This window comes from Capsella rubella, unplaced genomic scaffold (genome assembly GCF_000375325.1).
Source record: "Capsella rubella cultivar Monte Gargano unplaced genomic scaffold, Caprub1_0 scaffold_6, whole genome shotgun sequence".
NCBI lineage: Eukaryota > Viridiplantae > Streptophyta > Magnoliopsida > Brassicales > Brassicaceae > Capsella > Capsella rubella.
In genome coordinates, this window is record NW_006238918.1 from 1,505,913 (window position 1) to 1,530,292 (window position 24,380).

The 24,380-nt window shown below is 38.8% G+C and overlaps 7 protein-coding genes across 15 annotated transcripts; 5 read left to right on the forward strand and 2 right to left on the reverse strand.

The window, feature by feature from the left end:
• Nucleotides 1–130: 130 nt before the first annotated feature.
• Nucleotides 131–2,622, forward strand: LOC17882761 (probable leucine-rich repeat receptor-like protein kinase At5g05160). The gene is made up of 2 exons (XM_006289147.2): nucleotides 131–1,515; nucleotides 1,610–2,622. Exons 1-2 carry the CDS (start codon nucleotides 234–236, stop codon nucleotides 2,233–2,235), a joined length of 1,908 nt encoding a protein of 635 aa, XP_006289209.1. The 5' UTR covers nucleotides 131–233; the 3' UTR covers nucleotides 2,236–2,622.
• LOC17884269 (cellulose synthase A catalytic subunit 3 [UDP-forming]) lies at nucleotides 2,513–7,826 on the reverse strand. The gene is made up of 15 exons (XM_006289365.2): nucleotides 7,670–7,826; nucleotides 7,492–7,562; nucleotides 7,094–7,289; nucleotides 6,741–6,946; nucleotides 6,542–6,644; nucleotides 6,247–6,424; nucleotides 5,857–6,123; nucleotides 5,412–5,757; nucleotides 5,195–5,332; nucleotides 4,980–5,105; nucleotides 4,690–4,902; nucleotides 4,299–4,560; nucleotides 3,904–4,106; nucleotides 3,458–3,808; nucleotides 2,513–3,303 (listed from the first exon to the last, which is right to left on the reverse strand). Exons 2-15 carry the CDS (start codon nucleotides 7,513–7,515, stop codon nucleotides 2,719–2,721), a joined length of 3,198 nt encoding a protein of 1,065 aa, XP_006289427.1. The 5' UTR covers nucleotides 7,516–7,562; nucleotides 7,670–7,826; the 3' UTR covers nucleotides 2,513–2,718.
• Nucleotides 7,827–8,653: 827 nt separating this feature from the next.
• On the forward strand, nucleotides 8,654–10,983 carry LOC17881588 (protein NETWORKED 4A). 8 transcript variants are annotated; one of them, XM_006287638.2, is made up of 3 exons: nucleotides 8,654–8,757; nucleotides 9,338–9,406; nucleotides 9,503–10,983. In XM_006287638.2, exons 2-3 carry the CDS (start codon nucleotides 9,340–9,342, stop codon nucleotides 10,822–10,824), a joined length of 1,389 nt encoding a protein of 462 aa, XP_006287700.1. In that variant the 5' UTR covers nucleotides 8,654–8,757; nucleotides 9,338–9,339; the 3' UTR covers nucleotides 10,825–10,983. The 8 variants fall into 8 exon arrangements, with proteins under 8 accessions (XP_006287700.1, XP_006287699.1, XP_023637509.1 ...); XM_006287637.2 differs by having other exon boundaries at nucleotides 9,509–10,983; XM_023781741.1 differs by having other exon boundaries at nucleotides 8,655–8,757; nucleotides 9,692–10,983.
• A 3,216-nt stretch (nucleotides 10,984–14,199) lies between these two features.
• LOC17883018 (protein ENHANCED DISEASE RESISTANCE 4) lies at nucleotides 14,200–17,138 on the forward strand. Its single transcript, XM_006289493.2, has 2 exons — nucleotides 14,200–14,823; nucleotides 15,049–17,138. Exons 1-2 carry the CDS (start codon nucleotides 14,703–14,705, stop codon nucleotides 16,893–16,895), a joined length of 1,968 nt encoding a protein of 655 aa, XP_006289555.1. The 5' UTR covers nucleotides 14,200–14,702; the 3' UTR covers nucleotides 16,896–17,138.
• Nucleotides 17,057–20,314, reverse strand: LOC17883423 (uncharacterized aarF domain-containing protein kinase At5g05200, chloroplastic). Its single transcript, XM_006287390.2, has 11 exons — nucleotides 20,203–20,314; nucleotides 19,946–20,069; nucleotides 19,608–19,750; nucleotides 19,328–19,441; nucleotides 18,955–19,143; nucleotides 18,714–18,869; nucleotides 18,380–18,645; nucleotides 18,188–18,285; nucleotides 17,816–17,994; nucleotides 17,549–17,665; nucleotides 17,057–17,414 (listed from the first exon to the last, which is right to left on the reverse strand). Exons 1-11 carry the CDS (start codon nucleotides 20,254–20,256, stop codon nucleotides 17,232–17,234), a joined length of 1,623 nt encoding a protein of 540 aa, XP_006287452.1. The 5' UTR covers nucleotides 20,257–20,314; the 3' UTR covers nucleotides 17,057–17,231.
• Nucleotides 20,315–20,579: 265 nt separating this feature from the next.
• LOC17881830 (ribosomal RNA-processing protein 14) lies at nucleotides 20,580–23,099 on the forward strand. Of its 2 annotated transcripts, none has more exons than XM_006287908.2 (3): nucleotides 20,580–20,667; nucleotides 21,412–21,485; nucleotides 21,718–23,099. In XM_006287908.2, the coding sequence occupies exons 2-3, from the start codon at nucleotides 21,462–21,464 to the stop codon at nucleotides 22,810–22,812; spliced, it is 1,119 nt and encodes a 372-aa protein (XP_006287970.1). In that variant the 5' UTR covers nucleotides 20,580–20,667; nucleotides 21,412–21,461; the 3' UTR covers nucleotides 22,813–23,099. The 2 variants fall into 2 exon arrangements, with proteins under 2 accessions (XP_006287970.1, XP_006287971.1); XM_006287909.2 differs by lacking the exon at nucleotides 20,580–20,667 and adding an exon at nucleotides 20,778–20,796.
• Nucleotides 23,100–23,575: 476 nt separating this feature from the next.
• Nucleotides 23,576–24,226, forward strand: LOC17883898. Its single transcript, XM_006288690.2, has one exon. It carries the CDS (start codon nucleotides 23,579–23,581, stop codon nucleotides 24,125–24,127), a length of 549 nt encoding a protein of 182 aa, XP_006288752.1. The 5' UTR covers nucleotides 23,576–23,578; the 3' UTR covers nucleotides 24,128–24,226.
• The last annotated feature ends 154 nt before the right edge of the window (nucleotides 24,227–24,380 follow it).

Consider the following 24,380-nt stretch of genomic DNA (forward strand, 5'->3'; position numbering starts at 1 on the left):
GAAATCTTACTTTTGTATTTTGATTAAAAACTCAACCCATTATGTTTACTTAACAATGTCTTCAAACCAACTAATCATTGATTTTTTCATCTTATTTGAGCTCACTTTTTCCTTTTAACTCTCTCAGCACATGAAAACAAACACTAAAAGAATAAGAACAAAACTTTCATAAGAAACTCAATTTTCTCTTTCTCAGATCATCTTATGGAGTGAGTAACCAAAATAGCTCAACCATGACTTCTTCTCACACTACCTTCGCGGCTGTCTCCTTCTTCCTCTTACTCACATCAACCGCGGTTTTCGTTTCAGCAGATTCAGCATCAGACGAACAAGCCCTTCTAAACTTTGCGGCATCAGTGCCACACCCACCAAAACTCAACTGGAACAAGAATCTTTCTCCGTGTACCTCATGGATCGGCATTACCTGTGATGACTCCAGCCGCGTTGTAGCCGTTCGTCTTCCTGGAGTTGGTCTTTACGGCTCAGTCCCTCCTGCTACGTTAGGCAAACTAGACGCTCTCAAAGTCCTTAGCCTCAGATCCAACTCTCTCTTTGGAACTTTACCTTCTGATATACTCTCACTCCCTTCTCTTCAGTACCTTTATCTTCAACACAACAACTTCTCCGGCGAACTCACTAATTCTTTGCCCTCGATCTCCACTCAGCTTGTTGTCTTGGACTTGTCCTATAACTCTTTCTCCGGTAATATTCCTTCCGGTCTCCGGAACTTGTCTCAGATCACTGTAGTGTACCTTCAAAACAACTCTTTTGATGGTTCCATTGATTCTCTTGATCTCCCGAGTATTAAGGTTGTAAACTTGAGTTATAACAACTTGAGTGGACCCATCCCTGAGCATCTCAAGGGCTCGCCGGAAAATTCTTTCATCGGAAACTCATTACTATGTGGTCCACCTCTGATTCCATGCTCAGGAGCAGCCATGTCTCCATCTTCAAACATTCCAAGACCGTTGTTAGAGAATCTCCATCCTGTCAGGAAGAGACAGAGTAAAGCTTACATAATCGCCATTATAGTCGGATGCTCTGTAGCCGTTCTTCTCCTTGGAGTTGTTTTCTTGGTTTGTCTGATGAAGAAGACGAAGACAGAAGAAGGCGGCGAAGGAGGGCGAACGCAGATGGGAGGAGTGACTAGCAAAAAACCGCAGGACTTCGGGAGCGGAGTTCAAGATCCAGAGAAGAACAAGCTCTTCTTCTTCGAAAGATGCAATCACAATTTCGACCTCGAGGATCTCTTGAAAGCTTCTGCTGAAGTTCTCGGTAAAGGGAGTTTCGGTACGGCCTACAAGGCTGTGCTTGAGGACACAACTGCGGTTGTGGTGAAACGTCTAAGAGAAGTCGTTGCAAGCAAGAAAGAGTTTGAACAGCAAATGGAGGTTGTCGGTAAGATTAACCAGCATCCCAATTTCGTACCGCTCCTTGCTTATTACTATTCGAAAGACGAGAAGCTATTGGTCTACAAGTATATGACACAAGGAAGCTTGTCCGGGATCTTGCACGGTGAGTCATTAGGAAACCGAGCCCTAACTTATATTTTGTAATTTAAAGCTTGTAGGTCACGAAAAAAGATTGTTTCCTTTTTTTAATCGGACAGGAAACAGAGGAGGAGTCAGAGGAGTAGACTGGGAAACGCGGATGAAGATCGCGACTGGGACTTCAAAAGCAATCTCTTACCTTCACTCTTTGAAATTCGTTCACGGAGACATCAAATCTTCCAACATACTTCTCAATGAAGACCTTGAGCCATGTCTCTCCGACACATCCTTAGTCACACTCTTTAACCTCCCAACTCACACACCGCGAACCATCGGCTACAATGCTCCTGAGGTGATTGAGACGAAGAGAGTCAGTCAAAGGTCAGACGTTTATAGCTTTGGTGTGGTGGTTCTCGAAATGCTAACCGGGAAGACACCTCTAACACAGCCTGGTCTTGAGGATGAGCGGGTGGTCATTGATCTTCCGAGATGGGTTCGGTCTGTTGTGAGGGAAGAGTGGACTGCAGAGGTTTTTGATGTGGAGCTCTTGAAGTTTCAGAACATTGAAGAGGAGATGGTTCAGATGCTTCAGCTTGCGTTGGCTTGTGTTACAAGGAATCCAGAGTCGAGGCCAAAGATGGAAGAGGTCGCTAGGATGATTGAAGATGTAAGGAGATGTGATCCGTTGCAGCAGTTACAGCAAAACAGAACATCCTCAGAGGCTACTTCAAATGTCTCTGAATGATTTCTCATTCCGACGAAAAGTTTCTTTGATCAATTCTACACTTCTGTCTTATTGAATGGTTGGTACTTTGTATCGTAGTTTAGTGCGTCGTGATCAAATTCTTATCCTGTGAATTTGATTCTCTTTGATTTTGTTTGTTACAAATAATTTCGTTTTGAATCGTGTAATGTAATACCATTTCCATAGCCAAAAATTGTCAAGATTCAATTAAAATCTGAAAACTTTATCGGGAGATATATGGACTGCTTTGCATTTTCGTCAAAGAAACAAAAACAAATATTCGTTTTCAGTTTGTAATTATAATCTTTCCAGAGTGACTAATAGTAAAATATTCTACACATAAAATTATGACACCACGACATAAGAACGGCACACAACATACAAAAATAAAAAGTGAACAAATAAAACAATGAAAAATAATTTAAATTCTGTGTTTGTCTTCTTCTTTTTACTCTCAAAACAGGTAAAATATTTGCTCACTTCTCAGCAGTTGATTCCACATTCCAAAATATCCGGGCCAGTGACTCGGCTAGTGAAGGGGTCAATCCTAACCCACAACAGCGAGAAGATGGAAGCCAAGAGAACAGACCAGACCACAACAATGGTAGGAGTCCGGTTCTGACGACCCATCAAACCCTTGAGGAAAGGGTACAAGTGAACAATCACCCAGAAGGCAAAGAACAACTTACCAAAGAGTGGTCCCCATGATTGGTATCCACTGTTGATAGCATAAGACACTCCTGCAACAACTCCCACGAGGTTTACAATGAGCAGTGTCGTTGGTGGAATCAGAAGCGTTGTCCATTTGAACAAGTAGAGCTCCGCAAAGTCTCCGTCTTCATCTGACGCTTTTGAGGTGACTGTGAAGTTTGTGTCAATACCGGCAAGGACTTTGAGGAGACCTTGAACCACGGCGAATAAGTGAGCAGATACTCCACCAATGACCCAAAACTGCTCGTTTCTCCACCATTCGTCTATTCTTACACCACTCCACCTCATTTCTAGTATACCCGTGGCAAAAATGGAGAGAAAGAGTGACAGAAACCATATACTTGCAATGTTGCTAATCTGCAAAAGAGGAACAATACAACCAGCGGATCAGGTTTTGAAACAAATAAATCTCTCCATTTTACCGTCTCATGAATAGTTGAAAAACACAACATGGATTCACATAAAACAGAACGTAAGCAGAGTGTTCTAAAGATAGAGAGAGGTTTCAAACCTGAGGAATAATAAACTGGTTGGTGAAGAGACAAACAGCAGGCAACGTGCAATACAAGAGAAGAGGGATGGAGGTGATTGGGTAGATGGTGGTGTTCACATATGCAAACCTCTCAAGAAATTTCAGCCTCCCATTGTAACCATACCATATAGGACAATGCCGACTGAAGAGAATCTCAACTGAACCTAAAGCCCACCTCAGCACTTGGTTCAGACGGTCTGAAAGATTGATAGGAGCAGACCCTTTGAAAGCCGGAAGCTTTGGCATGCAGTAAATGGATCGCCATCCACGGGCATGCATTTTGAACCCAGTCAAAATATCTTCTGTCACAGAACCATAGATCCATCCAATCTGAAGAAATACAGCGGGAAATACAAACAAAGTGAGTGCCAAAGCAAACATGTCAGAACATTGCAGTTGCATGTAGGATTAAAATGAGATAATACCTCCATTCCCCAATCTGACTTATCCTCGTAACCACAACTAATGACATGGATAGCCTCTTTGAGAAGGTTTTCTGGAGTTGCGGAAGGAGGAACACCCCCATTTTCCATTAGGGTAGAAGCAACAAAAACAGCAGACTGTCCAAATCGCTTCTCCAGGCTCATTTGCGACATCAGGAGCGCCTTCTCATCGTCAAAACCAGCACCTGCGTTTTCCAAATGTTAAATAGTTAGGATATGATGGGATACCTAATCTGGAAACTATTAAGACAATGTAGGCATTTTGCACCATATCAATTCTTCATCAACAGTTAATTATTAATAACCCTGGATCAATATCTCAAATACCAACGTTTGGGTAGAACAGAAAACCAAAGAAGAAATGAAAAGAATTGTACCTTCAACTCCCTCTTCAATGTCATCGAGGTTGAATACAGGAACAGTTGAGTCAGTATGCCTGCCTGATTTCTTTTTGTCAGACTCTTTCTTAGATTTGGAATTCTTCTTTCTTGATCCACCACAGAGCTTGGATAAAAGACTTGGCTTCTTGTGTTTTACTTTAATTGGAGGTTCATAACCATATAATGCTGTTCTGTTGAAAACACACCCAGTTCCCACATATACAGGTCCTTGGATTCCATCTAAACCTCTCAAGTTAATCTGGAAAACATATCACAGAAAAATTACAACAAAACTCTAGAAACTGAATGTCTAAAACGTATATTCATGTCGAAAAGGTATTTATAAGAACAAGAAAATATGACGCAAGTATAGGTCAGTATGACTTACATCAAAGAAAACGGTATTACGATTAGCATATCTATCGTTCTTATCAATACCATCGAATCTTTGTGGGAACTGAACATAACAAACTTGCTTCCCTAGGTTCGGATCCATCAGGAAGCACATTGCTTCTCTTAAGGCTTTGCTGTTATTTATGTAGTGATCACAATCAAGATTCAAGATGAAAGGTCCATTGGTAAGGACTGCTGAAACTCTAACCTGTTCATTTGAAAAGTAGCCAGTTAGACTACCAAAACAGAGAAAAAAATGTCAAAAATCCGAGATCAGAAACATACAAGTGCATTCATAGCACCAGCCTTTTTGTGGTGCTGGAATCCTGGTCGCTTTTCTCGAGAAACATACACCAAACGTGGAAGCTCATTACCCTCTGCATCAAGTCCACCGTTTTGCCCTAAGAAGACCTGCATTCAACAAAAATGCTACTTCAGTATTGAACTTCTAGAGAGAACAAGTGAGAAAGAGAGAACATACTCAAACCAATGTCTCTTACCTGGATCATTCCTGGATGGTCCCTTGTATTATTTCCAGGCCATGGTGTACCATCTTGCATAACCCACCCTTCTTCAGGACATTTTAGCGCCTTGGAGACGAGTGCATTGATTCGGATCTTAAATTCCTCATACTCCCTCTGCAAGAAAATAAAAGGTCAATATAGCATATAATAAAAGGAAAATGAGGATGATTACATGACTAAACTACAAAATTACCTTCATAGCTCTACGATCTTTGACAAATGATGTCTGAACTTTGTCTTTCAAGTAATCTATCTTCGCAGCAAAGTACCATTCTGGTGCGCGAGGCTCAATGCTATATTTCTTGCAGAATGGTACCCATTTACGAGCAAATTCTGATGTTTCTGCAAGTGATTCAAATGATAGCATAGCAGCACCATCATCAGAAACATAACAGGACACCTTGTCAACCGGGTAGTCAACAGCCAGAATAGAAAGCACTGTGTTGGCTGTCACAAGGGGTGGCTCCTTCAAAGGGTCAACAGTACTCACAAAAATGTCAACAGCGGCTAACTGTGACACTTCACCTTCACGATCATACCTGTCCCAAAATTGAGCATGACCGGAATTAAATTGGAAATGTTATAGGCAGTCAATCCTTTGAATAATTTCTTCAGAAGAATGTGGAAATAGAACTTACCTTAAAGCAAGCCTGTCGAGGTAGGTTTCACGGTTCACAGGAAACCACTTGGGAAACTGATCCAAAATCCAGGATAAGGCAAACCAGATCTCACATATTACTGAGACCAGCCACAGAGCGAAAGCATTTGGCACTGGATTTGTTATACGGTAATGCAAGAAGAGACAAAGAATAACGAGCCGCAACATGATAACCATTCTGTAAGGATTGATCCGGGATGAAGGAATTGAAACTTTTCTTGATAGAGGCTGCCTTGCTTCGTCATTCCTGTAAAACAAATAAAATGGATAATGCTTAATAGGAAAGATGCTCAGATTGTTCAATGTCATAACCCTGAAGCAGAACAGGACACCAAGATGGACCAAACGAGATAACGAAACAAGAACTTACAGCAAAGCTTCATCTGCGAGAATATCTGTGCTGGCGTCAATATCTCCTCCACCTCTTTCAGAAGCAGCCTGCGTGCTCACCGGACCAGTGTTCTTCTCCTGCTTCATTTTCCAGCCATCAACTCTCTCCTTCCAAGCTACATTCCCTAGTCCAACAGGATCCATAATCCTTCTATTTGCTGCAACGTGAACGACAACAGAGTTTATTTTTTAGAATTTTGACATAACGTAAAGCCTATCCAGGTACAAGTATTAAGTATATGTGTTGGCCATATAGTAAGAAAAAGGATATTTACGTGATTGATTGACATCTGATGAATAGGGAAGGCGCTTTCCACCAGCTATAGTAGAAGATACAGAGAGCCGTTCAGGTGAAGCAGCAGAAAATTCCCCTGAAGTCTGAAAAAAAAAGCAAACGACAGAATCAGATTCCAAAACTTGATTGCGTGAGGATGCGAATACTTAAAGAGGGAAGAACGAACGGCAATTCCTTACATCTTGTCTGCTTGTGAGACGAGGAAGATGATTGTGGGAGACCTCTTTATCATACTGGGGCTCCCCCATTTCCTCTCCTTTCCCACGGGTAAGATGCCATCCAAGCATCCGCTCTGAAATCTTTTCCTTCTGCGGGTAGTTGAACTCAGCAGTACTTTCATCAGCTAAACCATCCTCGTCTTTATCCCCAGGAATAGCATCACTACCTAGAATCAGAAATCAGCAATTTGTAACAAATACCAATCTGATCCATAATTTAAAACATACAGATAAAAACTATGGATGCTGCACAATGAAGACTGTATAATTTCAGATGGATCAAAGTGAGGAATAGTAAGATCAATAGGTAATACCTTTGTGCCTCTTGTATCTGGTTTTGCACTGAGGACAAGATTGATTACCATCTTTCCTCTCATACTCATAGCAAGGCCTACAAACAGGGAATGAACAAATATCACACGCCACAAAAGGATCTCCCTCAACAGTCTTGCCGACATTGTCACTACAGATCTGGCAAATCTTCGCAGCAGCGTTCTTCATCGGCTTCCCCTACAATTGGGAAAAATCAAGACTTAAAAACACAGTTCAAAATTAGAAACCTAAACAGAAATAAAAAGATTGAAATCAGATCTCTCCTATACACAAGTAAACGTCCAAATCAGTCAATCTCAGTATCTACGAGTCCTGATTACTTAGGGGAATTATAAAGGAAGCGTGAGGATGAAGAAGCAAGAATTAATCAAAAACATACCGCGGTTTCGCCTTCGGATTCCATCGACACTTACTTGCTTCGACCACGGAAACGTCGGGGATAGTTCAAATCTGCTCGGAATGATCAAAAGCATAAGATACGATTAGATCTGAGGAGATCCAAGTAAAGAGAAGTCAAATCTGAGAATGGATCACGGAGTGAGGAGTTGAAAAGTTACCATGAGATCTGAAGATGGAGTGGAGATGTGACTCTCTGAATCTCTCTTTCTGGATCAGAGCTTTCTTCTCTACAGAGAGAGAGAGAGATATGTATAAGTAAGGAAGAATCTCTGGATGGCTTATCAGAAGAGAAGATGCAAGGAGCAAAGCTTATTTGTCTCTGCTCGTCACTCTTTCAGATTTTTGTTTTAAAAAAACATTAATTTATTTGTCACTAATCATATCCAACCAAGCAACAACCACCACCACCACCGACAACTTCCACAGTCGATTATTCCTTCTTTTTTTTACAGAATTACAGTGAAAGTAAAAAAGGAAAAAGGGCCGTAAACCTTTAAAATATCTATAATTATCAACGAATTAGTCTAATCTAATGAATATAATCAAAATATATTGATAGTGATACTACTGAAATAGAAGTGTGAGGAACAAACCAAAGCACAAACTAGTGACGTACAATAGTAGGGTAAGTAAAGGGTCTTCTTACCAATTAAACTCAGAAAAAAAAATTGCCGACAAAAAAAAAAGGAAACTTAAAAGAAGTATTAATCAACGGATTAGTCTAAGGAATAAATCAAAATTGTATAATGATAACTGATAGTGATACTTTACTAGAAACAATATCTTAATGGGCTAAAACTAGCGGGCTAAAAAGGCCCAGTGGATTTGAACAGTCGAAACGGGTTTTGGAAACGCAACTGGCTTATGTTTCGGGTTACGTTATTGGCGAGAGAAACCGAACCGAACCGAATAATTAAAATAGGTCAAAGATAAAAGGGAAGTGGTGCATGTGCGGAAGTGTGGCCACTTGGGCAGCGAAGAACAGACTGTCAGAATTGACAAAGATGAAGAAAATGGCAAACATTTGAATCCTAAAGAGCGCCACTTTCTCTTCGCTATCCGACAAATCTTCCCTCCTCTTTTGTCTCTCACTTTTAAACACTTTCCACCTTCTGCTTGCTTCGTTACTTGTAACCCTAGATTTTGAATCCTCTACTACTGCTTATATAAACCTTTCCCCTGTTTTCACCCTTTTTTTCCCTGTAAACCTGCGTTTTTGTTTCCCTCGATCATATCAATTTTAAAGGTCAGTTTACTTTGGTCCTTTTCAAAATTCTAGGTTTAGATCTTTGCTTGTTTCTGTTCGATTTTTTTTTTTTTGTTTCTAGCAGATATTATGATATATGTTACTCACTCTGTTTCTCTCTGAGATTTGTGGAAGGTCTTTTTGTCTGGCTTCTTGTATTTTCTTCATTTGGTGATCAAAATTGTTCCAAAACTTTTTACTTTTCCCTATTCAACGAGCTCTTGATTCTGTGTACATAGGTACTCCAAAAAAATAAAATTGAATTGTGAGAGATCTAAGAAGAAACCCTATTTTTTTTTTCACGAGATTTTCGATTAGAAAAATTTGTTTAGCTCTTCAGGATAATATTCCTAGACTATATATATGACAATTATTAATTCTTTTTTTTTTTAATTTATATTACTGAGAATCCGAGATAAATATTAATCTGTTTTTGATAAACCTAAATCTGAGACGAGTATCCTGGTATATCTTACCTATATCTCAACCTCTTATTCATATATTAGCTATTAATCTCTAAAACGTTTTGATATATTTGCTTGATCCATTGTTTAATCAACCCCTTTCTTTCTAACTTCAGAGATGGAGGTACCAGATGATTCATGTGGCTGGCCACACAATTCTAACTCTTTCGTGGAAATCTCTTCAGGTATGTATAGATACGGTCTTACTTGGGTTGTGTTATTATTATTCTTTTTCTGTTGAAACAAAACAAGTCTCTTATTATATACATCAACTGTCAAAGTTTCAGAACAGAATGACTCTTCTCCTGTAACTCCAAAGTCTGATACAATACCTGTAGCTATCAACTTTTATCATGGAAGTTCTGATGTTTCTCGCAACCATGATTCTGACTCTTCTTATTCCGAGTTAGACTCGGAATCGGAAACTGAGGCTTTTTACTCTTCTCTTAACCACCACCTGGTCTCACCAGGGGCCATGGATAGCCATGACTTAGCTGCTGGGAAACAAATGGATTATGAAGAACTCTTGAAGGAATATGTCCAGTCCGAGGAAGAGCTACTGACTACGAGTTTGAGGCTCCAAGAATCTCGACAAGAGATTGAGAAGCTCAAGGGCGAGGTTGAGAAGGGAGAGTCTGCTGTTCTGCTTTCTGAGAATCTACGTGCTGAGCTTGAAGCTGCACAGAGAGAAATTGAGAGTAGGGATGTGGCTATTGAGACTGAGAAAACCCGAGTTCTGGAGATGCAGAGACAGATTGTTGATTTGGAAACTAAGCTCTCTTACTCAAGTTTCAAATTTGAGAATCTAGTGAATGAGCTTGAAGTGAGTAGGGAATGTTTAGATGTGTCAGATGCTGAGATCTCAAAGCTAAGGGATATGTTGTGTGATTGTCAGGGAACTTTCTCTACTGAGAAAACAAAACTGCAGACTGATATTGCTGGTTTGTTAGCGAATCAGGCTTTCTTTGAAGCTTGGGTTAAAGAATTTGAATCACGCAACGAGGTATTGGAAGATCAGCTTCGGCATTCTGATGTAGAGATGCAGAGAAAAGAGGTTGAGTTGCAAGCTGAAATCAATGCATTGAAGACAGACCTGGCCTCTCGAGGTGAGCATACTGAAGCATTGAACAAGGATTTCGACAAACACAAGCTGAACTACGACATGTTAATGGCAGAGAAAGATGGAGTATGTGCTGAAGTGGACAGTCTAAAAGCAGAGATGAGGTCAAGAGATATCCAAATTGAGCAAATGGAGGAGCAACTTAACCAGCTGCGCTTTAAGCAGACTGAGCTTGTGTCTGAATCAGGAAATGCCAAGAACACTGAAGAGGAACTGAGAGCTACGGTTAAAGAGCTAGAGAAGCAAGCAGAGTTGCAGAGGAATGTCAAGAACACCGTGGAGGAACTGAGAGCTACGGTTAAAGAACTGGAGAAGCAAGCAGAGTTGCAGAGGAAGGCGATACAAGAAGGAGAGGAAGAGAAACGTGAAGCGATAAGACAGCTTTGTTTCACGCTGGATCATTACAAAAGCGGATACAGAGAGCTTCTGCGGTTTCTCTCGGGAAACAATAACAAGCAACAACAAACAATCATGGTCGTGTGAGTTGGAGTGAATTCTCTATCTTTTGTTTACTCGTTGTAGTAGTCTTAATGTCTTTCTTTGCCTTATTCTGCTTGAGTCATTTTGTGTGATGGTCCTTCTCAGACATTAAATTAAATCTTCAAATTCTTTAGTAATAAATGCAATTTATATTAAAGTATAGCTCGCAAAATGCTTTTGTATATGTGTTTGTGTAAAAGTAGGGTATCTACAGGTGTTTCTCTCTGGAGTTTTATTTAATGCTTATGTAATGATGACGTAAAGCCTAAGTAATTAAAAACGAGAGAAGAAAAAGTCAAAAGCCAAACATAAACCTAATCCTCCAATATCTCAAATTTGGTTGACTCTCTCAATGCACGAATTGGAGTTAATGTGAAAAAGTACTTCAAAAAAAAAAAAAAAAAGTTTCAATCCTAATAAGGAGGACTCAATTATTATGACGAATTTATTCCTGCTTTATAATGTTTTGTCGATTTTAAAAAAAAAAACTAGAAGTCGCCCAAGACAGTGAGAAAAGATGAAAATTACAACTTTAAACTAAATCTAGACTAGAGAGACAGAACAAATCAAAGTTGAACGAGTCTGGTTTTCTTTATTATACTCCGTCTATATAAGTATTTTTCTCGAATTCTATTTGGTGTTGAAACTTTTATGTATTGGTCAAACTATATTTTTATTGTTTTAGATTTAAAAATACTATAATTACCCAAAAAAAAGATTTAAATACTATAATAACATCTCATGACTATATAACACAAAGATTGGTCATGTTCACCATGACTTTGTTTCATAACTTACAATAAAAAAATGAAAAATGTTTTCAAGCTCTACTAACGTCTTTTTATTTAATTTAACCTTTTACCAAAAAAAAAAAAACTTCTTTTTATTTGTTTCCTCCATATGTAAACGTAACGATATATGATGATGTATGCTCGAGCTCGAACGCGTACTTTATGTTACGCGCATGCAAATACTAGAAACTAATTGAATGCGATTGTGGCTTACTTTATTTCTTGGTTGTATTAAGTTGTAAATGTGATTGCATGTGTCATGTGTGTGTGTGTGAAACGACTTTACAAGACTGCTGGCTTACGAACTTTATTAGTTAAGAGATACAACAAATCATCAATTATAATAAAATCTAAAAAGATTGCTCATAGAAAAAGGTTAGTAGTATATGGACCCTTTTTATCTTACTTTTTTTCTTTTGATTCTTAATGGTTTCATATGACATATATTCTTAATTAAAGACGTGTATTAACTATACAATCTTTTTTTTTCTTTTTCTTTTCAGGTGTGAAATAATTATTTTTAATGATTTTTGCTATGAATCTTCTTTAAAAGAAAAAATATGTATATATAACACGGGAGATTTCAAAGTAAAACTTTAGACTGATTCTGTAATTCATCTCCAAAACATATGTAGAAGAAGTTGATATTCTAGTTATTTGGGTTGTCTATAGTATCCCAATTATGATGAGAAGCGTTGATCAGCAAATATATGAAACTCTTTCATCACAGAGTTTTTTTTAATTTGTAAGAACTTTACTATTTTGAGTTAAAAAAAATGATATTATAAACCAAAAACTAAAAGAAATCAATACCTATAATTCCGATTTCAAAAGAAACAAAAAATATCAATGTGACAATGTGTATATATGAATATAGTCAACGAGGGTTGACGCTCCGATATTATGTTTTATACATAAATTGAAAGAATATAGTTTTGACTTTTTTAAGTAAGATAGTTTTTTTTTTGTCCATGTCCTGAAGTTTAGGTTACAACAATTTGCAATATATAGAGGGATTAACATATATAAACAAATGAAGTGGTCCAAAGTGGAGATTTTTCCCAAGCTCTAATATATAGAAGAGTCAATACATGGATGATCAAACTTGTGTAAGCCGTAGACTCTGGCGAATGGTATCGAATTTGATTTGATATGATTTGGTTTGGTCTGAGAGTCGTATCCCCGTAGCCGTAGTCATTGGATTATGCAGAGAAAAACAAATATAGAAGTAGCATCTAAGTCGTCTATAAGGAAATAGGGGACACCACAACAAAGGTTGACTTTTTCAGAAGCACACATCCAATTTAGAAAAGAAAAAAAAAAACTTTAGACAGCACAAAACGATAAAAGACCGAGTCATTACGTTAGTTATTTTTCATATTTTGGTAGAGAGCATAATATACAATGAATGTTAACTAAAAATCAATGTAATAATATAAGTTGAATGTTAATACTACATACTACTAATCTAGCGAGTACTTTAGTTCATTTATTAATCAAACGTCTATAGCTTGATAGTAACATCAGCTGGAGTCTGGAGATGAGTGTACCATCTTTTAAAGACTGTTCTTGTGTTACACTGCCATTGATTTCGAGTTTCTTTGTATAGCTGGAAGATTTGGTTTCATTTTCGTACCTATAAAAAGGTTATGAAGCAAAGACTCAAATTGTATGGTTAGAATGAAAAGTGATTGAAACACTCACGGCTTGCTACTTGCTAGTGAGTTCTCATTACAAAAATTAAAAAAGATTTTGAAAAAAATGTCAGTTAAAATTGGACCAGTGATGTATAAAAGGACGAAATCATTATGTTCTTTTTCGTCAGATCCTTAGGAACCTTAAAACTAAAAAAATATCCAAAACATCAATAGAACTATATTTCTTTTACAAAAGGGTGCTTCAACTGTCAGAAAATATTTAAGAATCGGCAATGGTAAAAGTAATGGGATGAAGTAATGAATGTAGATGTAGATGTAGTAGAAAGAAGAAGAAGAAGAAGGAAGCTGGGGGTTAAAAACATTTCTCTATCCAAAATAAATGAAACAGGCGCCGACATTAATAATAATAACGCCATTCCATTGTTATAACTCTTATCCGGTTTCTTTTTGTTTTGTTTTTTTTTTTCAAAATTAAGTGAACCAGTTTAGTGTTTATCTTCTTCTATTTTTAAACAGAGCTCTGTTGCAAATTGCTTTCCAATAATATTTAGGCCAATATTTTGGAATTATCAAACAAATGGGTTTTGTTTAAGAGAAAAAATGTAATCAGAGAATGAGTCATTGGTGTCTTTTTGTTTTGTTTTGTGTGTGTCTAATTGACTTACAAAAGTTACCGGGACATAAAAAAAAGATATCAAAAAAATTCCTCAAAAATATATTAAAATGACAAAAACTTTATAGACACGGAAAAATAGAGACTTTTCTGAGAGGAAATTATAGGAAAGTGAGACCAAAGTTAAACTAAAATAAAATAAATAAAGTGTCCGTCCAACGATTTTGGTTTTTATTTAACTTTTGTTTTGTCTCTGTTCTCTCAAAATTCATCTTCTTCTTCTTCTTCTTCTTCTTCTACTTCGCCCCCACGACAAGAAGTTTTCTTCTCTCTCTCTATATAATCTTTAAACTTCTGGGTTTCCTTCTTTCACAATCTCTTTCTCTCTCTCTCTCTCTCTGGTTATAAGTCTCTGCAAAAAGAGTTTTACTTCTACTTCTGTGTAGAGATCTTACAATCTCATATATGGCTTCTTCAATCATGTAATCTTTCCTTCTTCTCGCCATTCTATATTTTTTTTTCTTCATTCCGACCCGGATCCGTAACCAGCTCTCAGGCCCGTGGTTCTTCCCAATCCTTTCTCCTCTTCAACCCAAGTTTTCAAAAGTCAGACCGCGTTGACCTTCTTCCTCTGGTCTCCCCTCCTCCTATTTTCTCTTAGAAACTTGAACAACCTCACAAAGTTTCATTCTTTTCTTTTGGTTCTCCTCTCTCTCTCTCTCTGTCTCTGTGTTTATTGAGGGGTTCTGGGTTCTGTTGATGAGGACTCTCTCTGATTAGCAAGTCAGAGAATTAAGTCATCGAGTTTTGGTATAAGCAATGGCGAGCCAGACGGGTAAGAAAATCAGGTTGGTGAAGTGTCCCAAGTGCTTAAAGATTCTTCAGGAAGACGAAGATGTTCCTGTTTATCAGTGTGGTGGTTGCTCCGCCATTCTTCAAGGTCTTTGCCTTTTTTTTTCCTAACTTGCCATTTTCCTGTTTTGCCTCTAATTATTGAAATGTTAACTCTGGTTCCGAATCTGGCTTTGTTTTGTTCCTGGTTTGTTCATCTGTTTGGCTTTCTCAGTTTAATCTTTGCTTTGTCTGATATCATCAAACCAACTGTGTGTTTATGGCATGATCTTTCTTTCATTTATTTAACTTGTTTGTTGCTTCTTTGCTTCAGCGAAAAGGCGGAACATTGCTCCAATTAGTGCACCAAGTGCGGTAGAGACAGACAGGGCTCAAACCAATGAGCCGCCAAGCGAGCCTGACAATGTGTCCAGCAGCTCGGGGCAGGACGCGGTTCTTCCGGCATCCTCTAAGCGTTCCTCGAGCCAAGAGTATGAGAAGAGTAGGAATTCACCCATGGAGTCGACGGAGAAGGACCTTGGTGGCTTAGACTTATCCAATGGGAATGAAACAAATGAAATTCAACGGCAGGAACCTTCATTATCTGAGAAGGATGAAGGAGAAGACAACTACAGATTGAATTCTGATGTGATGAACACCATGTCAAAAGCTGCAGGATCTGGGGCTAGTAGCTCTGGATGCTTCAGTGTTGATCATGTAGAGGCTACAAGAGCGAGCAATTCATCTGATAATGCTGAAATCTCACCTGATGCCTCCCCTGTTGAAGAGAAGCAAAGCCCACTTGATTTTCCCGCAAACAAGACTCCTTCTGCGTATGATACGGTACCTGCAAGAACAAGTAATTCATCTAATAATGCTGAGATCTCACCAGAGGCTTCCCCTGTTGGAGAGAAGCAAACCCAACTTGATTATCCTGTTAACAAGACTTCTTCTGCTTATGATGCGGTGGCTGCAAGAGCAAGTAATTCATCTGGTAATGCTGAGATCTCACCTGATACTTCCCCTGTCGAAGAGAAGCAAAGCCGACTTGATTATTCTGCAAACAAGACTTCTTCTGCTTATGATGGGAGTGAGTCTTCGTCTGACGAAAGGGAAGATGAACTTCTCGATGAACCTGAACAGTGGTATGCTCTTCAGAAACTAAGATCAGACAAATTTGAGATGCCTAGATATTCTGGGAATTATAAGGAGGAAGGCGCTAGTTCTTCCTCCACTTTCTTTGAGAATAGGCGCAATGGGATAAGCACATACAACGAACGGCATCAGAACAGGTCTCTGCAACTAGAGGGACCAGGAGGGCGTCTTGGTAGACAAGGGAGGAGATATGTGACAGAACAACTTCGGCCTGACGCGCCTTTCTATCCGAGAGAACCATACACACGTGTAAGCCCTTCATATCCATCACATGATGAGTTTGATCGCTATTCCCGTGCACACTCGCTTCAAATGCCTCCCTACGCTGGAGGAATGAACCACGAATTTGTAGACTATATGTATCACAACAACCCAAGGGAAAGAGGTCTGGGCCAAGGGGGTAGGATCTCAGGAGAGATGGACAGAAGAAACCATGGCGGTTGGAAATCAGGTCAGGTTCATAATTCTTACAGTTCATATTCTGCAAGTCCACAGAGACTGATGGAACAATCTGAGTATCAACCGAGATGGAGCCACGAGATAGTCTCAGATATGGAGGATCATCAGCGTAACAGACATGCTGTTCACCACCATGAGTTACAGACCCGTCGTCTTAAAGAGAGACAACGGGTGGCCAAACGTCATGTTCGTCCAACAGCCGGTGGGGCACCTTTCGTCAGCTGTTACAGGTGCTCAGAACACCTGCAGCTTCCTGTAGACTTTCTCGTCTTCAAGAGAAAGCATCATCTTCTCAGATGCGGCACTTGCACCACTGTTCTCAGATTCTCACTTCAATCGGGAACTCATTTAATTCCTGCCGTACCACATGACATAAATGTTCGTAGAAATAGCAATTCAATATCAGATTCTTCCAGAGACAAAGCTCCCTCCCAGCATGAAAAGTTGAGCTCCTCTGTTCAGGATGAGGAGCTACCTGCGGCTAGAGGCTCTCCGCTTCACCGACTAATGGGATATTCTACTGTAAGCCAAGTCTTTAAAGCTTCACAGCGTCCTCCTTCTGCATAGATCTCTGCTTCTGATGAAGCAACGAGAACTATGTGCTTCTGAGATAGAGAGTTTTGCCATTGGCTTATCATTCTTTTTTTCAAATCTGTGTATAGGTTAAAAGATTTGTTTCTGCACTTTTGTTTAAAGTAGAAACTACACTTGTGCAAAATTATACAAAAAAGAAGAAGCAGATATTGCTCATCTATTGTATATAGTCATGAATCTTATGATATGTTTGTAACAAGATTGAATTTATCATCATTCCTCACTTAATCAATCTACTATAACTTTACCACTAGTAAAATAAATAAAAAGTAAGTTTGAATAGGTTTAACGAAGTATATCTGTCTAAATTCAGTTGAAGCTGTCCTTGTATCGATTCATCCGCTTGTTGGATGCAATAGAGATACGTTGATCTTGCAGCATGTTCAGGTTTGGGGCTAAAAGTCTCGTGTATCGATCGAAATACAGAAGCTGCTTCAATAGAAGTGCAAACTCTCTTGGGAACTTAAGGCCATATGATTCGCTAACACGGACCTACAAGAGGAAGAAAAACTCTGTTTATTTGTATGCACTCCTTGAAGCTAAGACTGGGGGTTATCTTAACTTAGATTAGTGTAACTTTTAAACCCAAAAAAAAATCCTTAAAGTTACATCTAATTAGTGCTTACCAGGTCGAGGAAAAGTGTATTCATCTGTCTCTCATCCATAATTACGTTAGCAGCAACAGCAGTTGTGTCCGAATTTGTTCCACGTGCTGTAGCCACTACTATTTCTGTATCTAGTTCCTGCAAGAAGAGATTCACTTGTCTCCATAAGATTAACGGAAGATCTTGTATTTGTTGTGCATTAGAATACTGAAAGCAAATCACGCTGGTTCCTCTGAACAGATGCAGCTGATAACAGAGAGTTAGCCCATAAAGACTAAATTTACTTGCCTGGATAGATGAGAACATCTTTTCTAAATCTCTTGCAAAAGCATTGGCATCAACATCTCTGTTTGTGGCGCCCATTTGAATCAAAGCAGAAGCCATGGATTCATATTCTTCAGATGCAATAGATGCTAAAAATACTTCCATGGCAGCCCATGTTTTGGGGGATATACGACCAACAATGCCTGAAACCAAAAAGTGGATACTTACTTGAATACACCAAAAATTACCAATATAGATGGGGAAGAGGATTTGTGGAAAAAGACTGCATTTTCGTGCATTAATAGATTAATCAGAGGTAGTAGGGGTGCTCCGAGTAATTGAATAATCACATGCAAGAAACGTTGCACTAATTAGGTTTGAGAGAGTAAGATTTACCAAAATCAAGAAACCCAATCCGGCCATCACGCAACAGCCATAAGTTTCCTGCATGTACATCAGCATGGAAGCTTTCACAAGCAAGCAAACTTCCAAACCTGCAGGTTACATCACATGAAGATAAATTTTACTAACAGCTACATTTATAGGAGGAACAATCTTAATGTCAATATTGAAATTCAAAGATCATACCACACATTAAGCGCGGTAATAAGGCTGTTTTCAGGACTCGAAACAAGTGATCTTATGGAATCTAGATCAGTCAGAGGAACTCCATATAGCCTCTCCATTGTAAGTACCCGCCGGCTGCTGCAGTACTTATACACTCTAGGAGCCGTAGCTTGCCCTGTCAACCCCATGCTTTCAAGATATCTCTTAAATGACTCAATGTTTTGAGCTTCCTTATTGAAATCTACTTCCTCAAGCATAGACTCACGAATATCTTTGACAATACCAACCTATCAATAGGGTATATTATTTAGAGGTAGCTTAGCAGCAAATGCAAATTAAGTACAGAGGTGTTTACCAGTGAAGTACGGCTAAACTCAGGACTAAGGAACTCAAATATACGGGAAACAACGTAGATAAAGTTCAAATCTGCCACTAAGAAATCTTCTATTCCAGGCTTTAAGACTTTAATAACTACATCCTCTTGGGAACCTCTAAGCCTTGCACCATGTACCTGGTCATGATGATTCCCTTAAGCAGAAAAATAGTACATGAACAAAATGAATTTTGATCACAGAAGCAGAAGCAGAAGAACATACTTGTGCTATTGAGGCTGATGCAATTGGCGTAGGGTCAACATATTCGTATACACTGTCTATGGGTTTACCAAGTTCCTCTTGCAAGATTTTACGAATTTCTTCAAATGGCACAGGAGGAGCTTTGTCAAAGCAGTTCTGAAATTCTTTGACATATTCAGGTGGGAACAAAGTTGGCGCAGATGCTATAAACTACAAAATCAAAAGATATATTACTATGTATTGTTAAATGGAATAGAATGGGAAATAAACTGAGAAAGAACAATCTGATAACTTAGCTTACTTTAGACATACACTTCACATGTTTCTAACTACATACATGCATCATCATAGGAACAATATGCTCTACGCCTCTACATATAGCAACATGATTTACCTGGCCCAGCTTAATATAAGTAGCTCCCATGCGTTCAAATAGTTTCCTCAAATATAGAGGAGACAGTAGACCAAGCTGCAATTCACTTGGTAATCCACCAGGCACGCTTGTAGACTGCAGCACGCGAGAAAGTGATTTACAATCAGATAATAGTTTGAAACCAGCAGGAAAAAAAAAAAAGGAAACCCAAAAATTTAGCTGACAGGAATTGTAAAGTGTCTTACTCATACAAAATTTATGAACTTATTACTAGGAGCATATATATACGAGCAACAGTCACCTTAGATAAATCATTTAGCCACTCTCCTCCAACCCCTACAAAGGCTTGAACGCCTTGGACAAGGCGTGTCACACCGCGTGGACCTGTGTTTATTGATGTCTGAACTATATCCTCCACCAGTTTAGGTAACTTCTCTATCTGGCCTGCATCAAAAGCCATGCCAACAAGCACATGTATCAATTGTCTTCACAAAAGTCAAAGTGATTCCACTGTGTAGATTTGAAAGAAAATTCCAGACATCAGTGAACAAAACCCAATTAGAAAAAAAAAAACCTAACGTGATATCAAAATAGTATACAGTAAGATTAAGTTTTACAGAAACCATGAAATTATCATACTTTGAAGGCGAGAAGTGAAAAGGTCCTGGCTTTGCGAATACTGGGCCGAAAGGACAAAACCCTTCAAATTCCTACCTCCGATCGCCTTCTTAGACCTTTCTGAGACAGTTCTCACTACGGGAAACTACAAAATGAAGCTATCAATATTTTCAGCAGAGAGTAATGAAGTTTGCCAATTTTGGTAGCTAAGCCTTTTAGAGCAGATAAAGTAAACAGAATCACTGAGGAAATAGAGAAAAAAAAAAACACAAGTATACCTGAGAATGGTGAAGTAACGGTAACCGCGTCCCACGGAAAGCTGAAACCGCCATCGCTCGCCGGAGAATAAAGCTACAGACAAGAAACTCCGATGAAGCTTTTACACTCAAGCAAACGATACCGTTTCAAATACGTTTTAAACACCGAAACAAACAGCTGATAAAAGAGGGGAGTGAAGAGGAATAATCCACGTGGACGCGTGTAAGAGGTAGTTTCCTTCTCACAACATATTCGTGCGTACCTTCTCGGTTCGATTTGAATCTCCGGTTTACCTTATTTCAATTGAATCCCCGTTAAACCGAACCGTTGTTAGGGCGCTAGAATTTGGAAGTTACATAATCACCCTTATAAAATTTGGGAAATAACAAAGCCATTCAACCCTAACCTCTGCTCTTCACCGAACCGTCTTCGTCTCTCTCTCTCAACCTTCTCTCAACGCCGTTGATTCGCCATCGTCGCTACTGGTGATTTTTCTCTTCTTTTATCTTTGTTTCTTCCGTAAATTCTTATCCTTTCCGTATGGGTTTGTTCTTATCGTTTATCAAGGTGTCTAGCTCTTCTGGAGTCAGAATTGTTCAAGACTAAAATTACGAGTTATGATGAATCCTTAATTGATATATGCTTATGAAACTTGAACTTGTAGCTGTTTCTACATTAACATCTCCGTCTTTCGGATGTACACTTTCTTCTATAGTCTTTTTAGGATAAGGGTTGTTTCTTATACTCTTGTACTTGTTTTTATGTGCTTCTTCTTCTCTTTGTTCATCCTGCATTAGTTTATAACTTGTACAGAGCTGATGTTATGTGGGAGTACTTGCTCTTTGATTAGTTTTTAGGGTTTCTGCTTCTCTATGGAATAGTTCATGAGCCTAGTTGCTCAAAAATCATTTGTTTCCTTTAGTTTGACTTGTGAATTGGTTTTATTGGTATATGGTGTCAACAAAGACATCTTGTTGAAAGTTTTCATGTTGATTTGTAGGTTCATAAATTACATTTATAAATTCCCTTTTGATGTTGTTGTTAGAACAAATGGTAAATTCCTGGATGATGATAAATCCAACTGTTATATACTTTGTGAGCGTCTTTTGATATGTATTTGTACTAATTTAGTTATGATGCATGTTATCTATGATGTATATCAGAAGTATACTTATTGTAATGTTTGTATTCTCTCGCAATGATTAATATCTACTATGTTATCTCTGCAGCTTGTCTTGAGATTTGCGACTTTTTTGGCTAATCTCCTCTGTGGAGAGCAATGACCAATACTCGTGGGACTGATGTAAGTTTTGATCCCCACCCAGTAACTGTTGAATATCCGAGTAATATGCCACTGTAACTTTATCAGTTAATATGTAGTTAGTTTATCTGCCATTTTCAGTCTTGATTCCACTGTTTTGATGTAGGAATTATAGCTTCTAAACTTTACTTGTTAATGACGAGTTTCTTATTGTCATTTTTCCAAAAGGGCATTTTATTTTCCTGATTTTGATTGATTTTGGCAATTGTTATAGATGGCAAAGAAAAAGGATAATCTTGATTGTGAATCAGATTTCAAGACTCATGAACATGCTGAATTTTTCGATAAGATAATAGAGCTCATCCCTGCAAGATTCTACGTACCTGATGAGACAGAAAGGAAATGGTTTCCAGGTCTTAGCAAGGCTCAAAAAGCTAAAGCGAAGAGAAAAACAAACGAGAACCTAAAGAAGGCGAGGAGAGATAGGTTGGACCCAGACAAGTCTGCTTTGACGACTCTCGATCTGCTGAAGCGAAAGATAGAGGATGAAAAAAGGATTTCATTAAAGCAAAAGCTAAAGAAGGAAAAAGCGGATTTACGAAGGCAGAGGTATGAGATGAAAAAAGCAGGTATCGAGCTTCCTGATGATGACAGTGAGGAGGAAAGAGATAACAATGAACAAAAGGATGATAAATCTGTTACGTATGAGGAGCTGAGGCTACGCCTGCATCGCAAAATTGATGAGCTCAAAGGTGGTCGTGGAGGTTCAGATAGACCAAGAAGCCATGAAAAAAGGAAGAAGATTCTGCCAAATAAGAGAAAGAGGGACACAGTTTCTGAGGAGAAGACTGTGGAGGATAATAAGTCAGCAGATAAAGGTAAGGGCAAGTTGGATGTGGAAGAGGCTGCTAAGGACCTTACATTCGGTTATGTCAAGATTGATGATGATGAAGAACACGGAAAAGAGAAAAAGAAACGGAGGCTTTCAAAAGCAAAAGAACTTGAAAGGGCTATGAAGTTAGAGGCTGCGAAGAAGGATCCAGAAAAAGGTGATGTAATTGCAAAGAAGCACTCTTGGAAGGCAGCTACAAGCAGAGCAGCAGGTATCAAGGTCCATGACGACCCGAAGCTATTGAAGCAAAGCATCCACAAAGAAAAGAAGAGACACGAGAAGAACGCAGAGAAGTGGAAAGAAAGAGTTGAAGGGCAACAAAAGTTCAAGGTGGAGAAGCAGCAAAAGAGATCAGGGAATATTGCGGATAGGATTGAACAGAACAAGATGCGGAAAATCGCCAAGAGAGAGAAAAAGCTCCTGCGTCCTGGCTTTGAAGGCCGCAAAGAAGGGTTTATCAATGAAGGTGGAAACTAAAATTCAAATCTTCCATACGCCTTTTGTGTTCCAACAGTTAAAAGATGTGATCCTCACAAAGGCTGTGAAGAGGGTTTGCACATCTGAGATAGAACAACATCTTTTGTCATTTTGGGAATTTTCATCTAGTCAAGTCCCTAGCAATATCTATTATCTTTTAGTTCGTTTTGTTTTGCAGTTTGTAGACTTATCAGATTTTCCATTTGCTACTCAATGTGTTGTTCCTTACAGTAGATGCTCTTATCAAGTTTTGAAACTATCTAATAGAATTTGCAGGTTCCATACAACTTGTTACAGAAAGTCAGAAACTAGAGCAGGCTAAATGCATTCAAGATAATGTTAGTTGTGGTCATTTGGATTTGGTTCTGAGCTGAATTCAGCATTTATGAGAAATCAATCTTAACCGAGTCGAACTGAATAGATTTGGATAAGGTTTTCGGTCTGATTCATAGTTAAAAAGGGTCATTTTTAGGTCGAACGAAGTTCTAGAACTAAAACAAACGTGTCTGAATTTTGAACAGTAAAGCTTACTAAACAAAGAGCTTGGATAAAGCCGAAAAGAGAGAGTCAAAGTAGGTCGGCAAAAGAATCTCGAGACACATGCCACAAGAACAAGCCACGAGAATCTCGAAAACTCTCTTACTCATCGCCACTCACACACGTGTTATGATGGCGTCTGTTAATGCGTCACATTACCCGAACCTTATATATATAAAACCAACAAGAGACCTAACCTTTACAACATAAAACACCACCAGACAAAACGATGGAAGCTATCTCTCAAACCTGCACAAAGATCATCCCATATCCGAGAACTCATAAAACGCTAGCTTCGGCTTCGGCTTCGGCAATCTCACAGACCAAGCTGAGCCTTAAAGCCAAGAAGGAGATGCGGTTTTCTACAGCTAGATGTGTGGCTTCAGGGTCCGGTTATGCGGCGGCAATGGAGCCAATTACGCCGGAGGAAGAGGAGGAGCTGACTCAAATAAGAGGGATATGTGGCGGAGAAGCAAACAGAGGAGTATGGGAGCTTTTGGAATGCCTCGAGAAAGAAGCTATCATGGGGGAAGATGATGGGAGAGACCCTACAGATTACAACAGAAGAGCAAAGATTTTCGACAAGAGTTCTAAAATCTTCAAGAACTCTAAAGAACAGAGAGATCAGTCTCCTCTGGAGTACCTTGAGAAGGAAGCTATCATGGGGGCTGATGATGGGAGGGACCCTAAAGATTATAACAGAAGAGCAAAGATTTTTGACAAGAGTTCAAAGATCTTTAAGAACATCAAAGAACAGAGAGATCAGTCTCCAGAATAAATAAACATAAAAAACTGTATTTAGTTTGTAATGATCTCATTTAGTGTCTAATTCCTTGTACGGTTGTACCTCTACTCTTCTTCTTTTTTACAAGGATCCTCTCACTGTAACACGATCTTAATAATGGAACATGATTAACACAAAAACATTTTTAGAACAAAAACAGAGCTAAAGCTGCAGTCATTTACAGAAAATTCTAAAAAACAACTATCCGTTTGAACTAACACCACTATAGCAGCCTGGTTATAAGACT

Bases quoted from the DNA above. Each gene is read 5' to 3' on its own strand.
- LOC17881588 (XM_006287638.2), top strand. From the start codon at position 9,340: ATGGAGGTACCAGATGATTCATGTGGCTGGCCACACAATTCTAACTCT. The intron at 9,407-9,502 runs GTATGTATAGAT...CAACTGTCAAAG, and splicing joins TTTCGTGGAAATCTCTTCAG to TTTCAGAACAGAATGACTCT.
- LOC17883018 (XM_006289493.2), top strand. From the start codon at position 14,703: ATGGCGAGCCAGACGGGTAAGAAAATCAGGTTGGTGAAGTGTCCCAAG. The intron at 14,824-15,048 runs GTCTTTGCCTTT...TCTTTGCTTCAG, and splicing joins TTGCTCCGCCATTCTTCAAG to CGAAAAGGCGGAACATTGCT.
- LOC17882761 (XM_006289147.2), top strand. From the start codon at position 234: ATGACTTCTTCTCACACTACCTTCGCGGCTGTCTCCTTCTTCCTCTTA. The intron at 1,516-1,609 runs GTGAGTCATTAG...TTAATCGGACAG, and splicing joins CTTGTCCGGGATCTTGCACG to GAAACAGAGGAGGAGTCAGA.
- LOC17881830 (XM_006287908.2), top strand. From the start codon at position 21,462: ATGACCAATACTCGTGGGACTGAT. The intron at 21,486-21,717 runs GTAAGTTTTGAT...CAATTGTTATAG, and splicing joins CCAATACTCGTGGGACTGAT to ATGGCAAAGAAAAAGGATAA.
- LOC17883898 (XM_006288690.2), top strand. From the start codon at position 23,579: ATGGAAGCTATCTCTCAAACCTGCACAAAGATCATCCCATATCCGAGA.
- LOC17883423 (XM_006287390.2), bottom strand. From the start codon at position 20,256: ATGGCGGTTTCAGCTTTCCGTGGGACGCGGTTACCGTTACTTCACCAT. The intron at 19,751-19,945 runs GTATGATAATTT...CTTTTGATGCAG, and splicing joins TTTCACTTCTCGCCTTCAAA to GCCAGATAGAGAAGTTACCT. The intron at 17,666-17,815 runs GCAAGTAAATTT...CTCTTCTTGCAG, and splicing joins AGATGTTCTCATCTATCCAG to GAACTAGATACAGAAATAGT.
- LOC17884269 (XM_006289365.2), bottom strand. From the start codon at position 7,515: ATGGAATCCGAAGGCGAAACCGCG. The intron at 5,333-5,411 runs GTAATTTTGTAG...ATTTTCTTGCAG, and splicing joins AAGATCGTAGAGCTATGAAG to AGGGAGTATGAGGAATTTAA. The intron at 5,106-5,194 runs GTAAGAGACATT...TGTTGAATGCAG, and splicing joins ACCATCCAGGAATGATCCAG to GTCTTCTTAGGGCAAAACGG.